We start from the raw sequence: 20,538 nt of genomic DNA, 5'->3' as shown, positions 1-20,538 counted from the left end.
GGGATGCATGCTAAAATTGTTGAATGTGGCACTGCTCTACCAAGAACTTTTTTCTGATGTAGCCTATTATTTTTCGCGAGGGCCGTCATCATGTTGATGTGACGTGATCAGCTGGATACTACACACTCACTACAGTCCTAATTTCACTAGCTAAACAAATAAATTGTGTGGCTAGTGGGAAATAAAGCATGGTAACTGAAAACAGTTGTTTTTAAGTGATTCTGCATTGTGGAATAGACTAAAGTCAGGTATCACAGAGAAAATACACACACACGCATCTGCAAGATCTGCGGTGTACAAACATCTGATAGACCTCTTTAAGATGTCAGTTTTACATGCATTCTAACTCATAAACATCTTAAAGACATCTTATAAACGTCTATTTGACATCTGATAGGAAACGTGCTGTAGACGTATAGAAGATGAGCAAACACTCTACAAAATAAGTCTTGCAGACGTCAAATAGACGTCTCCGAGATGTTTCTGTTCTATCGGGGAATCGGTGTGGGTCTAAAGGTCATTGTCAGAAAGCCTCACCTATCCAGCGTGGAGGTCGGCTGTCGAACACTCATGGCTGTCAGGTTTGTCTGATTACTAGTCTAGTGTTTTCTCGGTCAGTCTGAGATCATTTCATTAGTGTGGAGTGAGTATTATTTCCTCTTCCCACTTCTCGAGATGAGTTTAGTCCTTTCAGTTCTTTAGGGGTCAAAGTTCCTTTCGGGGAAACACAGTGATCCTCCTTACCAGCATCGTCCCATTTAATAAACAAGCTCCAAATGTGCACATACACCGAGTGAAGGTCACTTCGTAGTGTTTGTTAGCTTCATAAGAGCTAGACTCTCTCAGGGGAGCATGCAGGATCAATACACCACACTTCTGTTTAATCTCTGGAGCTTCAGTACAGAGATTCCTGCGGACTGAGTCATCGTCCCACTTTAGGATCGCTTTAAAACCATTCGATCAGTCCGAGTGAGATCCTGGGGGTTCACTGCAGTGTTTTGGGACTCGGGGTGATTCACAGTCAGTTGCTGCTTGTGTTTTTAGCGAGGACTTTAGAGCTACTGAGTTCAGTGCAATGCAAGAGGAGCAGATCCAAAGGCTGAGCAGCTACTCAACACACAGTGATAGGACGCAAATAAAGTGCATAGAAATGATTAATCAGCAGCGAGGTTCCCAGAAGTGACAGCATGCATGCACCATCTGACGCTCAACGCACTCACTGAACAATACCGTGCGACGCGCAAACACACACGATCCCGTGCTTTCAGCGAGACAATCCGCCGGTCCAGTGCACGCGAGGCCCGCACGGCGCGCATCCCCGCCGCCGCGTACCGGACAAGCGCCGCACGCAGAGCGCGACTCCGACGGCCGTTCACCTTCACGCGCGCGCGGTAGAACACTGGCGAGCCGCTCGATCCGCTCGCGATCTTCTGCACGCGTGGCACGACAAAGCCGCCTCGGAACGTTCTCTTTTCGCGGCGCAATTATTGTCCGTGTCTCGGCGACTCGCACACGCTCGTTTGGCGGCCAGAGACATTCATTTGATCCGCAGGCTCTTGGATCCGCGTCTCTCGCGTCCGTATCTCGGTGTATGCACGCTTAGCGTTGATGTCCTCTCACTGCTTCCCAAAAATGTGTGCTCTGATGGTCTTTATTGGTGGTGTAATCCCAACGCGCGAGCGTTCGCCATTCCGGAATAACACCATCATCCCGGGTTTATGTTCGACTGGGAAGGCAAACAGACTCGCGCTCGTCCTCAATCGGTTGGATTGTGCTACTGCGTGTAAACCTCGTGCACAGGTCAAACTGGATGAACAAGGAGAATCAGGTTTTTAGATCAATGACTGATTACATCTGATATGTATTACGTCAGATTGTGAAAATTACGTCTCGCAGACGTACATACACTGTCTTTGGTAGACTTTTGACATTTTTTATCATGCATAAATTAATATTATCATTTATTTACATGTAATGCATTTCCAACTAATTTATTTACTTGATAACTCTGAGATTGTAAGATAGGTTATTAATTAAATTAAGATAGGTTATTAATTATATATATATATATATATATATATATATATATATATATATATATATATATATATATATATATATATATAATTTTTAAGCGTTTTTTAAGATGTTAACATTTGTATGATTTAATTAATTATTAGTTTTTCAATTCTACAATTTTAATTTTAATTTAGTTCTAAACATAATTAAAAACTACTAAAACTAAAAACAATAATGACAAAAGCATAAAATTACCAACTAAATTTAAACATGAAATCAGAGAATCATCTAATTAAAAATATGGACAAAAACAATATTATCTCTCAGTGAAACTAAATTTAAACATGAAATCAGAGAATCATCTAATTAAAAATATGGACAAAAACAATATTATCTCTCAGTGATACTAAAGAACACAACTCGTAAATTCTAAATTTACCTATTTTACTGTATTGTATTTGTTTTTCGTTCCTTTTTGGTAACTCCTCTTGCTATATGCATACATTTGTAGTAGTTGTACATGGTAAAAAGAAATAATACAAATTCTGACTGTTTGTATTTTTCAGTAAACACATTTAGCTTCTATTTTGAATGTGTGTTCGTAAATCTCACAGTGACCAATCAAATCAATGTATTCAATTTCACGCTAATGTAACATAAGACAAGAAGAAATAGATATTTAGTGTTCTATCGACTGTAAAAGGCTAATGTTCCCTGACCGGGAATCGAACCCGGGCCGCGGCGGTGAGAGCGCCGAATCCTAACCACTAGACCACCAGGGAGCGCTGTGTGCGCGTGCCATAACTGAACAAATGTACCATGATTTGGCTACTCTTATGTCATTAGATTGTCTAAATGGAGTATTCTGCCCTTTATTAAGTTGTTTAGCTCTATGCCCTCAATATGTAACGTTATTTACGTAACCGGTTTAATCCCTTATTTCGTCCAGGACATGAAAATATCCAAATGATGTGTCATTAGTAAGCCGTTAAAACAATCAATCAATTATTATTTTTTGTTTTGGAGGGTAGGGGGTGAACATTTTACGGTCAGGATAATATGAGTATAGGCTAAAGAAATAACATATTTCTGCAGTCATAAAAAAATGTTATATATCTTAGCCCAGCTATTTAACACATGTTGCTTCTATTTTGGCTGTGTGTTCGTAATTATCACAGTGACGAATAAAATCAATGTATTCAATTTCACGCGAATCCATTTCAGTAACCCTTGATACATATGACAAGAAGAAATAGATATTTTGTTTTCCAGCGACTAAAAAGCAACTGTTCCCTGACCGGGAATCGAACCCGGGCCGCGGCGGTGAGAGCGCCGAATCCTAACCACTAGACCACCAGGGAGCGCTGTGTGATTGTGCGCTAGAACTCAACATGACCTGACACTCTTGACTTACAGGCGCAAGAAATTGATTGTGTAAATCCTACTATGATTATGATACTCATTAGATTGTCTAAATGGAGTATTCTTCCCTTTATTCTCATTATATGTCAGTGCACAGTCCTATTATTGTTGTCCAAGTTGTTTAGCTCCATGCCCTCAATATGTAACGTTATTTACGTAACCGGTTTAATCACAAATTTCGTCCTGGACATGAAAATATCCAAATGTTGTGTCGTGCTGTGTGTTCGTAAATAGCAAAGTGACAAATCAAATCAATGTATTCATGCTAATCCATTTCAGTAACCCTTGATACATAAGACAAGAAGAAACAGATATTTTGCTTTCTATCGACTGTAAAAAACAACAACTGTTCCCTGACCGGGAATCGAACCCGGGCCGCGGCGGCGCGGGAGCCGAAAATAGTTAATAGTCTCTTAACTTTTCCCATTCATTCTCTATGGTAGTGCTTAACACTACGGATGCAATATATTTGTGGCCACACGTAGATTTCCTGGCGCTGTTTCGCTTCTTCCGTGGCGGGGAATTCAAACAGCAGATACTCATCTGTCAATCATTCGCTCTGAAGGAGAGGAGACGCGTTTTACGATCGGAGATTTCTTCACGAAATTGTTTTGTTTGAACAACATACGCTGCCAAACTCCCAACAAGCAGGTAAAGTGAATTCTGTGTTTCTTTTAAAAAAACTAAACCAAAATTAATTACTTATTATATTATCATATAATCATACTTATGTGATTAATTATAGCAACTGTTTTGAATGTTATGTGATTTTCAAGACTTTAGTGCAAATATATAAATATATATAGATATATATAATTGTCAACATGTACTTTGTGGTACAATTTCAAAATAACTATTTCCTATATATATATTCTTCAGTGTGTCATATGATCCAGAAATCATTATTTATATGATTATTTGCTCACAAAACATTTCTTATTGTAATCAATGTTGATATTATCATTGTCACTACAATGATGAAAGCACATTATTTTCGGAAGGTTGACGTGATGCTGAAGACTGGAGTAATAATTCAGAAAATTCAGCTTTTCATAACAGGAATAAATTACAATGATTAGAAAATATATTCAAATATAAAAAAGAAATTGTAAAAATAAAGACACACACACACACATACATATATATATATATATATATATAATGAATTATAAAATACATTTGATATATTTAATTTGAATCTATATTTCAGGAATGTTAAGATGATGCATGCTGTGTCAAGACCCATCCACCCGTCTCACTCCACCATAACATCACACCAGACACTGAAGGGAAGGGTTTCTTCCGGATGCAGGTAAATAAATAATTCATACAGGCACTTATGTGTGTAAACTGTCTGTCTCATATGTGCACACAACACCAAGACAAATATTTTAATAAAGTAATGCTGTTAATCTTCTGTAGAACACCACACCATCTGCCATAACTGCGTCCCTCGTTCAGCTCACACTGGACCCCTCAGAACGGCTGGTCTTCGTGTTGGACCATAGATGGACAGATCTGTTGAGAACTGCCTCTCTTGAACATCTCTTGGCAACGCAACATAGGAGCAAGGATCTTCTTAAACAGGTTGAAGGCTTGTTTTTTTTTCTGTGTCTTCCACAAATTGTATTATTATTAATATTATTGTAGCTGTTGTTGTTTAATCTACAATTTTAAATTATTTAATTGATTTCCATTTGTTAAATAAAACATCAGAAGTATTGGCCTTGTTTACACTGTACTTTAGTGTGTTAATTAATTGTATTGACTTGCTTTATTTTATCTTGCTCAGTTTTGTAAACACTAAATGTTAGTAACGGCTATTATTAAACTCCGTAAATAAATATTTTATTTAAAATAATCTTACCAGTCAAATGTTTTTCAGCAGTAAGATTTTTAATGTTTTTTGAGAATTTCTTCTGCTCACCAAGCCTGCCTTTATTTTATCCAAAGTACAGCAAAAACTGTAGCATTTTAAATATTCTTACTATTTTAAATCAGCTGCTTTCTATTTCAATTCAATTCAAGTTTATTTGTATAGCGCTTTTTACAATACAAATTGTTACAAAGCAACTTTACAGAAAATTATGTTTCTACAATATTTAGTAGTAGCTTATAAGTGGTGACTGTCAGTTTGTGCACGTTCGACAGGATTTGTAGAAAAATTCATACAAGACGTAGTCAGCCAGACGATGAACATTATTAATTTTATTTATAATTAATAATTATTATATGATGCAGTCACACTTGTAGCAATATTTGTTAGTTCTGTTTGTTGATTCAGGGTTAGCATCATCTGAGGTCCTCTGAGGGTCAGCATCATCTCTTCTCAGGTGTTCTGGATCCAGACTGGAGCTTGTGTAAATCCTAGTTACCACGGGATGAAGATCCCAGCAGAAACAGAGACACATATAGAGACATCATTAGCATAGCTGCTGTTCCAACAAAGTAAAATTAGTTTAACACAAGCTAAAGAATAAGAATGCACATTTGATCAGATACAACTACACTCACAATTTAAGAGATGCATTATTCGAATGCTTGGCGAAAGAGATGCGTTTTTAATCTAGATTTAAACAGAGAGAGTGTGTCTGAACCCCGAACATTATCAGGAAGGCTATATATCTGAATATATACTGTAATGTATTTCTGTGATGCTCCGCTGTATTTTCAGCATCATTCCTCCAGTCTTCAGTGTCACACGATCTTCAGAAATCAGAATAATATGATGATTTACTGCTCAAGAAAAATTTATTATTATTATTATTACTGTTGTTGTTATGTTATGTTGAAAACAGCCGAGTACAATCTTTTCAGTTTCTTATATGAATAGAAAGTTCAGAAGAACAGCATTTATCTGAAATATATATATATATATATATATATATATATATATATATATTTTTTTTTTTTTACATTTTCATCATCAACATTTTTCATCTTTATCATCACTTTTAATCAATTTAAATCATCCTTGCTAAAAAAAAAGGCATTAATTTCTGTCATTTCTTTCCCCCCAAAATAATGGTACAATCTATATTGTTAAGAAAGCTTTTTATTTCAAATAAATGCAGATCTTTGGATCTTTCTATTTAAAGAATCCCTGGGGGGTTTAAAATATTGATAATAATAATATTTTTTCTTGATCAGTAAATCATCAGATTATTCTGATTTCTGAAGATCATGTGACACTGAAGACTGGAGAAATGATGCTGAAAATACAGCGGCTCATCACAGAAATAAAATACATTTTACTATATGTTCAAATTGAAAGCAGTTATTTTAAATAGTAAAAATATTTCAACAATATAATTGCTTTTACTGTATTTTGGACCAAATAAAGGCAGGCTTGGTGAGAATTAAAAATCTTACTGTTCAAAAACATTTAAGTGGTAGTGTAATATATTTTTTTTCTGTGTTCTCCACAACTTTAGATTTTATTATTGTTGTTGTTGTTGAATCTATACATTTAAATATTTTCATGTATTTCAATTTGTTAATTAAAATACTGTAAGTATGTGGCCTTGTTTGAACTGTATTGAACTGTGTGTTAAGTTTTATTGATTAAAAAATGTATACATTTTGTTGATTTTCTTTTAAATTGATATTACATTTTATTTACTTGCTCAGATATGTAAACACTGAATGTTAATAACTGTTACCATTAAACATACATAATTATTTAATATAAAACATATTTGTATTGTTTTTTCTGTTCTCCACATCTTAATTTTTATTATATCTGTTGCTGTTGTTTAATAACCTATGATTATTTTATGTATATTTATTTAATTATTATATATTTTTGTTATTTTTTCTTTTAATTTTTATAAGTATATTACTTTACTATAAATAAAATGAAAAACTTACTTTTTTGTGAGTTTTAGTTATATTTCATATATATGGGTTTTCTGTACAGTTATACACATATAAATAGACGTATCTTTATAAATAAAGGCCTGAAACATTATCAAAGTGTTCTTTTTAATTATTCACATTTTTTCTATATTAAAAATAACTATTCCCTATTATAATGTATATGTTTCTTAAGATCGTTGCACATTTTGTACACCATACAAAAGAACAATTATTACAAGATTTATTTTTATCTTTGTTCACAAAGTTCGTCTATTATATGTTAAGCGCACTTAAAGTGTATCTAGATGAAAAAACGAATACAAACTCATTTTATGGTATTTGTGGCCGAGACGGGATTCGAACCTCTAATTCTGTGTATTTTTTTCGTCCCGCCTCCCTGGAATTTCCTTCGTTGCTATTGGCTAGTCAGCGCTCTACACCTATCCGCGACTGGCCCCGGCGGTGAGAGCGCCGAATCCTAACCACTAGACCACCAGGGAGCGCTGTGTGCGCGTGCCATAACTGAACAAATGACCAGTCACACTTGACTTACGGGCGCAGGATACATCCTGTTTTTACCATGATTTGGCTACTCTTATGTCATTAGATTGTCTAAATGGAGTATTCTGCCCTTTATTAAGTTGTTTAGCTCTATGCCCTCAATATGTAACGTTATTTATGTAACCGGTTTAATCCCTTATTTCGTCCAGGACATGAAAATATCCAAATGATGTGTCATTAGTAAGCCGTTAAAACAATCAATCAATTATTATTTTTTGTTTTGGGGGGTAGGGGGTGAACATTTTACGGTCAGGATAATATGAGTATAGGCTAAAGAAATAACATATTTCTGCAGTCATAAAAAAATGTTATATATCTTAGCCCAGCTATTTAACACATGTTGCTTCTATTTTGGCTGTGTGTTCGTAATTATCACAGTGACGAATAAAATCAATGTATTCAATTTCACGCGAATCCATTTCAGTAACCCTTGATACATATGACAAGAAGAAATAGATATTTTGTTTTCCAGCGACTAAAAAGCAACTGTTCCCTGACCGGGAATCGAACCCGGGCCGCGGCGGTGAGAGCGCCGAATCCTAACCACTAGACCACCAGGGAGCGCTGTGTGATTGTGCGCTAGAACTCAAGATGACCTGACACTCTTGACTTACAGGCGCAAGAAATTGATTGTGTAAATCCTACCATGATTATGATACTCATTAGATTGTCTAAATGGAGTATTCTCCCCTTTATTATCATTATATGTCAGTGCACAGTCCTATTATTGTTGTCCAAGTTGTTTAGCGCCATGCCCTCAATATGTAACGTTATTTACGTAACCGGTTTAATCACAAATTTCGTCCTGGACATGAAAATATCCAAATGTTGTGTCGTGCTGTGTGTTCGTAATTAGCAAAGTGACAAATCAAATCAATGTATTCACGCTAATCCATTTCAGTAACCCTTGATACATAAGACAAGAAGAAACAGATATTTTGCTTTCTATCGACTGTAAAAAAAAAACAACTGTTCCCTGACCGGGAATCGAACCCGGGCCGCGGCGGTGAGAGCGCCGAATCCTAACCACTAGACCACCAGGGAGCGCTGTCTGCACGTGTCATAACTGAATAGACGACCAGTGACCATGATTCGGCTACTCTTATATCATTAGATTGTCTAAATGGAGAGTTCTCCCCTTTATTCTCGTTATATGTCAGTGCACAGTCCTATTATTGTTGTCCAAATTGTTTAGCTCCATGCCCTCAATATTTAACGCTACTTACGTAACTGGTTTTATCCCAAATTTCGTCCCGGTCATGAAAATATCCAAATGATATGTCATTAGTAAGCCGTTGAAACAATCAATCTTTTTTTTTTTTTTGGGGGGGGGGGGGGGGGGGGGGGTTGTGAAACATATACATATCTCAACATAACATATCTCAAGTTATGTATCTTAATCCAGCTATTTTAAACAGTTTGATCACATTAACATTCTTACACCCCCTTCTCTAGACTGCTTGGAGAGGTCAGATGGAGAAGGAAAGAAAGGCAGTGAATTTGGGTACATGGGTGTGGAGTACTGAAGTGAGTCAAAGAGGGGCTCGAATCTCCTTTATCATACATTCAACTGGAATAAAGCGGGAAAAAATTATTACAGAGTAAGTCTCGATTGATTTCTTATTTTCTGTTGGTTCGGTCTGCCTTTGCTTTGGTCTTGATTTAGTAATTAAGAAAAATTGGTTTATTGTTGTAGACAGGAAGCGTCAGTCTGAGGAATGCGCCTCAATTCAATAAAACCGCTCAGTTTCAGTCTGCGCTGGATATAAATCTATTTGTATATTTCGTAGTTAGCTGAACATCAGGCAACTTTTAAGCGCAAGTTCTGTGATGAATCTGTTAAATGCGTTTACTTCAGAGATCGCGTCGCTATGAAGGGGACCTCACAACCCCATAAAGGATGACTTTTGAGTTAATCTCAATCTCATCAGAGCCATAAAACACAACTATCACACCAACTCCACGACCAGTGTTATGGATCAACTGGGGACGTGCGCGTGCATGTGAGCTAGCAGTTTTACGTCCCATTCCAGCAGATTCGGCAAAAGCGACAGAGCAAAGCTGTAATGAAAAAATATGTTGGTACATTTTTAATGTTTAATATATATATATATATATATATATATATATATATATATATATATATATATATATATATATATATATATATATATATATATATATATATATATAATATATTATTATTATTATTATTATTAATGCAAATTCAAAAATGACATTAATGAGATTTCTTTCCGCCAACTACTGCATACTTTTTATATAGCCTATCTGCCTATCAACACTTAAATGCAAACATAATTCTATTTATAAATAACGTGAATAAAATATATCGCTATTTGCACAGTGCAAACAACACATTACACATTAAATACAAGTTTATTTGAGTGATTCTCATTTTCCATAGAAGTGAATGTGCCATGATAACGTGTGCGTGGTTTGTGAACAATATCACCACGTCAAATCATGTTAAAATGACACTTAAACTGTCTCATGCATTAAAACAGTTTTTGAAGAAACAACACAGCGTAATAATTTCACCAACATTTATTAAGAACATAAAGAATGCGCCAACGTCTTTTCATTACAGTCGCTTTTGACGAATCTGCTTGAATTAAACGTCAAATAGCTCACATGCACATTCCTCATCTCGATTCTCAGTTGATCCATAACACTGTGACCTGTGAAAAAATTTAAACTCAAACCCAAACTGATCTTAAAGTTAAAAAGGAGATCATAGGCAGAATGTCCTGGCTGACTTTTGTAGACCTACATTTAGAAAGTCATTTGCTGAACTAATCGCTCATGCACACTATTTTGAATCAGATTTGAGAGTTATTTTAGATGGGAAGAGCACATGATTAACTTGTACAATTAAAATTTGGTCCTTTACAGCCAAGATCCATTGAGAGCAGTTAGCTGAGCTGTGAACTGTGTGATTGTCATAGAATCAAAACAATTATTAAAACAATTATTAAAACTGTATATTTAGTTGTTACCTTCAGTGTGAATAACACTTAACTCCACTGGGTTCCACAGACTAAAGTTGGATGAGTTAGAAACAATAAGAGGTTAAGTAAATAATGATTTGTTTTGTGAGCTTTTGCTTTAAAAGTCGTCTTGTTCATTAAATCAGAGAAAGAGTTTGTTACAGTAAGTATTTTCAGACCTGTGTTGCTTCTGAGCTACATTAATGGGATAGTTAACCCTGAAATTAATATTCTGTCGTCATTTACTCACCCTCAATTTGTACTAATTTATTTGCCAAATAGTTGCTGGTAGCCATTGACTGCAATAGTATGGAAAAAACAATATAAGTAAATGGCTACCAGGAGATGTTTGGTTAACAACATTCAAAATATTTTCTCTTGAGTTCAGCAGAAAAGAAAGGCATTTCTACAGGTTTGGAACAACATGCGGCTGAGTAAATAAAACCACTCAGTGCACATCTTTCATGTTTTGTCTTGTTTTCTGGATCAGTACGTAATATTTTTGTAACGAAGGCATGAATGCACACTGCACACGTTAATAAAACCAATGCAGTGCAGCAAACAGGCCACATAGCTCCTCGTAAAAGTATTGGACCTCTTAAATGGGCCACATGTTCAAACAAACGGCTGAAACGATGCTCTTGAGCATGTGGTCTTAATAACACAATCAAGAGCAGAGTATTTCCTGAAGGATGAAGTGCGGCAGAACGAGGTGCGGCAGAACGAGGTGCGAGACCACCGGATAGCCACCGTGACTTATTTCATCGAAGTGAGTCTGACACGAGCACAACCGGCTGAATTCTCCACCCGTGGCCAGTGTCATATTCGTGTTTGTCAGCGACCCCGTCTCATATGACAGTCACTGGGCTCTGAAGTGGTGTAGGGCTGTCTACTGCATCTGTTTCATGATTTCGGCAGCCATCGTGGTGATGTGCGTCGCTGGATGCACTGGGTGGATGTCGTTCAACCGCTTCCTCTCTTCCTACAGCCTGTTGGCGGTCGTCATGTACCTCACTGCCACTATCATTTGGCCAATCTTCAATTTTCTGAAACAGTCATGGTTTGTGTCCATGGAATAAACTGGTCACCGTGGCCGTTCTCACCGCTCTTAACTTCCTGATCTACCTGGCAGACCTGGTGTATTCTGCCCGACTGCTGTTTGTCAAGGAGTGAGAGAGTAAGCAGTCATCATTTCCCAGACATTGATGAAATCTACACTCTCAGAAATAAAGGTACAAAAGCAGTCACTGGGGTGTTACCTTTTCAAAAGGCACACTTTTGTTCCTATTAGGTACTAATATGTACATTTTATGGACCCATTAGGTACAAAATGTGCCTTTTGAAAAGGTAATGCCCCAGTGGCAGCTTTTGTACCTTTATTTCTGAGAGTGTAGCGATGCACCGATGTATCGGCCACCGATAATTATCGGCCGATTTTTCCTCAATATACAACCATCGACATATCGGCTATATAAGGAAAAGGCTGATATAACAAACATATGGTTTATGAATTAACTGAAGGCACTGAGCTGTATAATGTCTGTTGTGTAATCCTAACACTGCTGTCTGCACTTTAATGTTAATCAAATAGCAAAAGACAAAAGATTGCACACTATTGTTGATTAAATAACTTTTGTAACTTTCATAAGTGTAATGGACCTCACCTGAATGATGTTTTACTGCCTTTACTGATGTTTTAAGTTTATTGCATCCTTTATACTCAAAAAAAAAGCATAAGAGCTAAACACTTCTCAGTATGAGAAGTGCACATTAAACTTGCTCTCTCAGTTGCATTATCATCAACATACAGTGAATTACACCAAACACTTATTGCAACTAAGAGTTAACAAATATATACAGATCTCGTGCCTTTTCGGGGGGTGCTTAATAAACTGACAAACTTTAAATCTGAAGAACAGTGTGCTTTCATTACCCATATATCGCCGTAGACTAGAAAACACATCAAAATAAGAGTCCTGAGATCTCATACAGATTTAAACTTACAGATATTAAGATATTAAAATGTATAAAAAACAAATTAGAAGATTAATCATTATAAAGTCTGTTACAGTAAAGAATGATTAATATGTATTTATTTATACAGTGAAGTGTTATTTTACATTTGTCTACTTTATTTCTATACCTGAATCGGTATCGGTATCAGAATCAGTCAATAAGTGTTTGTTAAAACACTTGTTTGGTATCGGTCCCAAAAAAATCCTTTCAGTGCATCTTTAATGAAATCTCTGACAGATTTTTCAGTCTGTGCTTTTAATGAATTCAAGCTTTCATTTCAAGTTTCTTGAGCAGAAAGAAAATCTTCAGTGATTAATGTTGTGTTCAAGCCAGAACGATCCTATGAGTTAAAAACTCTCAAATTTAGTCTAAGTTTTAGTAAATGCTATTTTTTTTGAAGCTGTATTTTTTAAGAGTTTCCGACATGGCAGACACAATATTTGCAGCATCTGTATTGATGATAAATTTGTTGATATATATATATATATATATATATATATATATATATATATATATATATATATATATATATATATATATATATATATATATATATATATATATATATATATATATATATATATATATATATATATATATATATATATATATACACTATTATATTAAATTAAACCTAGTCATGCTGCATGAACAAAATACTTGTATTTTATTGTTCATTTATGATATAATATTTAACAATTCATTTTACAGCAATTGGAAATATAATGAAATTATTAAAAAAAATAAAATAATGCAAATTCTTAATTTTTAATTTTGTAGAACTATCTCTCTCTCACACACAAAAAATAAATAAATAAATAAATAAATAAAACAGATTTACGCAATTTTAAGTGGTATTCAAATTTTAATTTTCCCTGATTAAGAATCTTTCTTATGTACTGGAAACATTGGTAGAGTTGTTTTTCATAGAAAACATCATCAATATCTTGTCAAGTGATCTGAACTCACCTGACATCAGAATTATGATTCCTAGCTCATAAATACGAACTCCCCAGGAGGACCTGAGTGCACCATTGATTGTATCTTTAATGTGATTAGTGCATTTTCTGATTGTGCCACTGCTGCCTTATGATGGAGTATCACGTCTGCATCGCTGTATTAAACTACTGTACATCTCTGTGCTGTTCATGTGACTTGAAGCACATGTTTGTTACCTGTAAGTGTTGTGGAAGGCAGACAGGGCCAAAAGTCTTTAAATTGAATGTGTGGAATTGGACCACAACAACATGGCCATTTTGAATTTGTCTCTTTTGCATGTGTATGAAACGGCTGAAAAACTAAAATTGTATTTTGTACTAACATTCGCATTTAAAATGCATAATTTCAGTAGGGTGAAGAAAAGGCCACAAGAGGGAGCATCAAGATAAATATTACTAATGCACTTTCGATATAAAGCCATCACCAGGTGGAACTTAATGGAAATATTTATTAATAAAAAATAAATTAATCTCTTTTATACATGTCACAATAACATAAAAATACTTGAACTTTAGATTAAATACTAAACAAATTCTGCTGTAGTAAACCTATGGACAACCTTTTTGATTACTGAGCATCAGATGTGTGAAAGGGGTTTTTCCTCTCTGACAAATCACACAGATGCATTATAGATAAAGACATAAAGATCATATTACAGGCCTGATATCACTGATTTACTTAGTTTTATGACTTTTAGAGTCAGCATTTGCAGATAGTAGACACTAGGAGAAGTGCCTGGAAATTAATGTCACAACATAACAGACAAAATTAATATTAAAATGGCCAACATGTTGTAGATTAATAGACTTGTGGGGCATTTTAAAGCTGAACTGTTGTAAGTCATGCAGGTCTTCTAATGATGCTCAACTTTGGGAAGAACTTCAGGAGGACTGAAAGAAGTTAATCATGACATATCAGCTAGAAGAATGGCTGCTGTAATCAAAAACAATGGCGAAACAAACTAAATATTAATAGCTAGTTACATTTATTAAATTGTATTAATATTAATGCATTTACATTTTCAGTAAGCTCTTTGTTATACTATGCATTTTTTTGTTGTTGCAATAAAACCCATATTCCATGATATGTTGGAAATTGCTTTATTGCCAAATATCCAGTCATTTAAACCAAATGTAGTGTCTTCTTTTTTCCTAATATAACATACTCCTACTCCGTATTTTTTGATTGTTTAACTGAACCTAGTCTCATTAAAAGCAAAAATCCCCTCCGTACATCACTTTTGGCCACTATATTTACCGTATTTGCCAAATAAAGGTAAAAAAGCTAAAAGTTACAGTTATCTGCATCTGCACATTTACCTAAACTTCACCTATGGCACGTAAACTGCTTTCTGGAAAACCTGCCCAGGACAGTTTCCACCAGTTCCACAGCATGTTTGTGAAAGTGTTGACAAAATGTATATAAGTAAACTTGTCTAACTCCCCTCACCGCAGTCTCTTGATATTTAACACATGACAGCAGAAGAATGAGATGTTGTCGGCTTACATTTACATTTTTATGGTTGCTGAATAGGGTCTATAACCATCAGACAAGGACAATGGCAGGTATGGTGAAGTGTCACCTATATACTGAGTCTGCTGTTACATTATCAATACGTAAAAACTCAGGATGAATGGGGAACATTAGCAATTGGCTAATAACATGTGTCTTCTTTTAACAGCCAAACCATCTCATGACACTGTAGGAGCGATGGCAGGGATGGTGATCGGTGGAAGTCTGGCCTTTACAGTTCTGTTGTTTTCAACTCTGGTTTCTATTTGTGGATCCAAATCACAAAGTGTGAACATCTGTGTTTTCATGGGAACACTTGTTACAGGAGCAGCAGCATTAGCTGCCGGGCCAGTTTTCCTGGTTCTCTTTCTTCTACTGTTTCCATTTGTAGGAGCAGCTGTAGGGTTTGTCATTGGATTGGACGCCGCACAAGAAGCTCATTCGGTGTATGATGCCTTGATCAGGACAATCGTTTGCAACTTTGAGATGGCAATAAATTTGATTGAGAATGTTCACCATGTAAAAGCAGATAAATATGTTAAATTACGCAGACCAAATGAATCAAAAATATTTGTACGACCAAAAGTATCAAAAGTCATTGAGCTGTACTCTGTAATTTACAGTACAAGCCTTAACCCATATGGTAATCAACAGGAAAATATGATTCAATAATGCAAATAGAGTTCAAGAAAAAATAGTGTCTTTGTTGATTCAGTTCCGTTGTAAAGATCATCATTTAATTATTATTTTAATTTGGTTATAAAGCAGCTTTAGTAGAGAAAACAGTGATGTCTGAGTTATGAGTTTGAGTTTATTAGACATAAAAAGTGACAATAGAAATGCATTGCACTTCTTTGTCAAGGATAACACAATAAAGTAACAAGACTCTTTTCCATTGTGGTCCCTGATATTATAAGAATACAATTTTCATGACGACAGAACATTTTGGGCATTTTTACATTCAAACACACACCATAGAAACATAACAGTACAGTTATCCAAATCAGTCAAATTTAAAACAGCCTATCTTAAAATATAATTTCACTCTATTAGTAAAACCCAATAATGACATCATCCTCATGTTAGTATCATGTTAATGTATGGCATCTTGAAAAAAAGTATTTAACCATACATTTTTTAAATTCACTGATGCTCCAGAAGGAAACAAGATGCATTAAGAGTTGAAAACAATGAAGTTTTCTTATTTTGTTGAAATATAATTTTTTTCCATTAAGTTCTGCCCTTCATAAGCAACAGAAGATACTTGTATGTTTCCCCAAACACAAATTAAGTACAATTTACTTTGATCTTCAAATTTCTCTTAATGCATCTTGTTTTGCTGATGTCAACATTGTGAATCGAGTGGCCCATGGTTGCGATGGGGTTATGGTATGGGCAGGCTTATGTTATGGACAGTGAACACAGGTGCATTTTATTGATGGCATTTTGAATGCACAGAGATACTGTGAGGAGATCCTGAGGCCCATTGTTGTACCATTCATCCACGACCATCACCTCATGTTGCAGCATTATAATGCATGGCCCCATGTTGCAAGGATCTGTACACAATCACTGGAAGCTGAAAACATCCCAGTTCTTGCATGCCCAGCATACTCACTAGACATGTCATCCATTGAGCATGTTTGGGATGCTCTGGATTGGCGTATATGACAGTGTGTTCCAGTTCCTACCAATATCCAGCAACTTCACACAGCCATTGAAGAGGAGTGGACCAACATCCCACAGGACTCTATGTGAAGGAGATGTGTTGCACTGTGTGAGGGAAATGGGGGTCACACCAGATACTGACTGGTTTTTGGACAATCAGCCCCCCCCCAATACAGTAAAACGTACTCGGTTACTAACGTAACCTCGGTTCTCTCTAGAAGAGGGAACGAGTACTGCGTCTTAGCTAAGACGCTACGGGAAAAGTCTCTTTTCACGATACACTGAAGCAAAAAATTATCCTTAATTTAGAATTATTGCAAAGCGCATTTGACGCAGCACACAGCCATAGGCGAGACGGCTCGCTCGCTTATTGGCTGCTCTGCGGCAACTGCATAAGCCTATCGAGCGCAGGCTGATGCAACATCAGACCAATGAGGGTGCTTCGCGCCCTCCATGCCACTTCCCGCCGAAACGGGTGTGGACTAGCCCTATAAAGGGAGCTCGAAAAGGCTGACTCACTTGATTTATTTCATCGCCGAAGCAAACCAGAGTGAATCGTACGCACGGCAGAGAACGCAGTACTCGTTCCCTCTTCTAAAGAGAACCGAGGTTACGTTAGTTCTCTTACGAGAGTTCTCTTGTACTGCGTCTTAGCTAAGATGCTACAAGATGCTTAGCTAAGTGCAGGGATCACACACCAATAAACCTGGAAGCGACGCCCAGGATTTACTCACAGAGAGTCCTAGAACAGGAGGGGGGGACCCTCCGTCCCATATCTAGCAGCGTCTTTAGACGCGGCAATATGACATCACATAATCAAGGCAAGGCCTGACCAATGTGGTAATGTGGGTCTTACGCAATACTGCCCATATAACAGTCGGCAGCGCATAGCGCTTGCGATCTCAGAGTTCCAATCAGGACCCTGATTCAACTATACCGACAGCAGCTTTGCTTGCAGGGCGGGAACCTCCAGGTTATAGAACCTGATAAATGTAGACGGCGAGGCCCATCCTGCCGCCATACATATATCCCGTGAGGAGATCCCACTAGACCACGCCCACGATGAGGCGACGCCTCTTGTGGAGTGTGCTCTGACGCCCAGTGGGCACTGAAGGCCCCTGGAAGCATATGCTAACGCTATAGCATCAACTATCCATCTGGATAGGCTCTGCCTCGAAACAGCCATTCCCTTGGAACGTCCACTGAACAAGACAAACAGCAGCTCAGTCTGTCTGAAGACAGCGGAGCGAGACACATAAGCTCTTAAAGCCCTAACGGGGCAAAGAGGACTCGAGTCTCCATCCTCTCCTGACAGGGCAGACAGGGAAATAACCTGAGCCCGAAACGGCGTGTTGAGGGATTTCGGCACATAACCGTGCCTAGGTTTGAGTATGACCCTTGAGTCATTAGGCCCAAACTCCAAGCACGTCGGGCTCACCGAGAGCGTGTGCAGGTCACCCACATGCTTCACTGAAGCGAGAGCCAACAAGAACACTGTCTTGAATGACAGATATTTGAGGCTAATCGTTTGGATAGGCTCGAAAGGGGAACCTTTCATGGCCTCCAAAACTGTCGAGAGGTCCCATACAGGGACTGACGGAGGTCTGGGAGGATTCAGCCTCCTAGCTCCTCTAAGGAAGCGGATGACCAAATCGTTCCTTCCTTTTGACTGACCGAGCGTTGTCTCAGAAAACGCTGCGATAGCCGCCACGTAAACTTTGAGCGAAGAGGGGGCTCTGCCCTTATCCAACAGCTCCTGTAGGAAGGAGAGAACCTCCGTCACCTCACAACTAAGGGGTGAACTTCCCCGAGCTGTGCACCAGCTGGAGAATACTGACCACTTCGAGGCATATAGCCGTCGAGTCGACGGAGCTCTAGCCTGAGTGATAGTATTTAGCACTCCAACTGAAAGATCAGCGGGTAACCGTTGAGCGCCTACACATGGAGGGACCACAACACCGGTTTAAGGGTGCCAAATCGAGCCCCTGGCCTGCGAGAGGAGGTTCCTCCTCAACTGCACTGGCCACGGGGCAGTGCCTGATAACTGCATCAAATCTGGAAACCATGGTTGGTTCTTCCAAAGTGGTGCTACAAACAGTACTGAGCATCTTGTTTCCCTCACCCGTTCTATCACCTGCGGAAGGAGGGAGACAGGGGGAAAAGCATAGAGCGGGCAGCGCGGCCACCTTTGAGACAGCGCGCTTTCGTTCTTGGAAAAGAACGCGGGGCAGTGAGCGTTTTCGTGGGACGCGAAGAGGTCCACTTCCGCCCTGCCAAATCTCTCCCACAGCAGCTGGACTGTCTGTGGGTGTAGAGACCATTCGCCCGTTGGAATGTTGTTTCTGGACAGTCTGTCTGGACCCAGATTCTGTAGCCCAGGCACATGAACTGCTCTCAGCGAGCGCAAGTTGTGCTGAGTGATAGTATTTAGCACTCCAACTGAAAGATCAGCGGGTAACCGTTGAGCGCCTACACATGGAGGGACCACAACACCGGTTTAAGGGTGCCAAATCGAGCCCCTGGCCTGCGAGAGGAGGTTCCTCCTCAACTGCACTGGCCACGGGGCAGTGCCTGATAACTGCATCAAATCTGGAAACCATGGTTGGTTCTTCCAAAGTGGTGCTACAAACAGTACTGAGCATCTTGTTTCCCTCACCCGTTCTATCACCTGCGGAAGGAGGGAGACAGGGGGAAAAGCATAGAGCGGGCAGCGCGGCCACCTTTGAGACAGCGCGCTTTCGTTCTTGGAAAAGAACGCGGGGCAGTGAGCGTTTTCGTGGGACGCGAAGAGGTCCACTTCCGCCCTGCCAAATCTCTCCCACAGCAGCTGGACTGTCTGTGGGTGTAGAGACCATTCGCCCGTGGGAATGTTGTTTCTGGACAGTCTGTCTGGACCCAGATTCTGTAGCCCAGGCACATGAACTGCTCTCAGCGAGCGCAAGTTGTGCTGAGACCAAACCAGGAGGCGTTCCGCCAGCCTGTATAGGTTTCAGGACCTGAGACCGCCCTGGCGATTTATGTAGGACACCACAGACATATTGTCCGAAGACGTGGTGGCCCTTGATTCGGGGAAAAAAGCGCGTCAGCGCGTTCTCTACTGCCAGCATTTCCAGACAGTTGATATGTTGGAGCTTTTCCCGTTCTGACCACAGGCCAAAGAACGATCTGCCCTCGAGCAGCGCTCCCCATCCCGAAGTGGAGGCGTCCGTCGACACCATTTTCACTTTCGAGGAAGTCCCCAGGCTTACACCTGATTGGTACCAGCCGCTCGCTGTCCAGGGTTTCAAGGCTGTAACACAGCTCTGATTGACCTTGAGACGCAACTGACCGGATATCCACACTCTGCGCGGTACTCACGCTTTCAGCCAGAACTGCAAGGGGTGCATGTGTAGCAGGCCCAACTGAAGAACTGGTGATGCTGAGGCCATGAAACCTAGCATCTTCTGAAATTCTCTGAGCGGGAAGGTCGCGCCGC

The 20,538-nt window shown here is 38.4% G+C and overlaps 1 protein-coding gene and 4 non-coding genes across 13 annotated transcripts in view; all 5 read right to left on the bottom strand.

Moving 5' to 3' along the window:
- Window positions 1–1,770, bottom strand: part of arhgef11 (Rho guanine nucleotide exchange factor (GEF) 11) — a 29,070-nt gene extending 27,300 nt beyond the window's left edge. For 5 of the 9 annotated variants that reach the window (XM_059505808.1, XM_059505814.1, XM_059505810.1 and 2 more), the window contains exon 1: window positions 538–1,768. In XM_059505808.1, coding sequence (XP_059361791.1) covers window positions 538–572 — 35 coding nt within the window. In that variant the 5' untranslated portion in view covers window positions 573–1,768. Of the gene's footprint in view, window positions 1–537 lie in introns of all 9 variants that reach the window. The other 4 variants (XM_059505816.1, XM_059505815.1, XM_059505809.1 and 1 more) reach the window with 3 other exon arrangements.
- A 959-nt stretch (window positions 1,771–2,729) lies between these two features.
- Window positions 2,730–2,801, bottom strand: trnae-cuc (transfer RNA glutamic acid (anticodon CUC)). The gene has a single exon. It is a non-coding gene; the product is annotated as a tRNA-Glu (tRNA).
- Window positions 2,802–3,308: 507 nt separating this feature from the next.
- trnae-cuc (transfer RNA glutamic acid (anticodon CUC)) lies at window positions 3,309–3,380 on the bottom strand. The gene has a single exon. It is a non-coding gene; the product is annotated as a tRNA-Glu (tRNA).
- A 4,969-nt stretch (window positions 3,381–8,349) lies between these two features.
- trnae-cuc (transfer RNA glutamic acid (anticodon CUC)) lies at window positions 8,350–8,421 on the bottom strand. The gene has a single exon. It is a non-coding gene; the product is annotated as a tRNA-Glu (tRNA).
- Window positions 8,422–8,832: 411 nt separating this feature from the next.
- trnae-cuc (transfer RNA glutamic acid (anticodon CUC)) lies at window positions 8,833–8,904 on the bottom strand. The gene has a single exon. It is a non-coding gene; the product is annotated as a tRNA-Glu (tRNA).
- Between the last annotated feature and the right edge of the window lie 11,634 nt (window positions 8,905–20,538).

Source organism: Carassius carassius, chromosome 2 (assembly GCF_963082965.1).
Source record: "Carassius carassius chromosome 2, fCarCar2.1, whole genome shotgun sequence".
NCBI lineage: Eukaryota > Metazoa > Chordata > Actinopteri > Cypriniformes > Cyprinidae > Carassius > Carassius carassius.
This window is presented reverse-complemented; position numbering and strand designations above follow the sequence as displayed.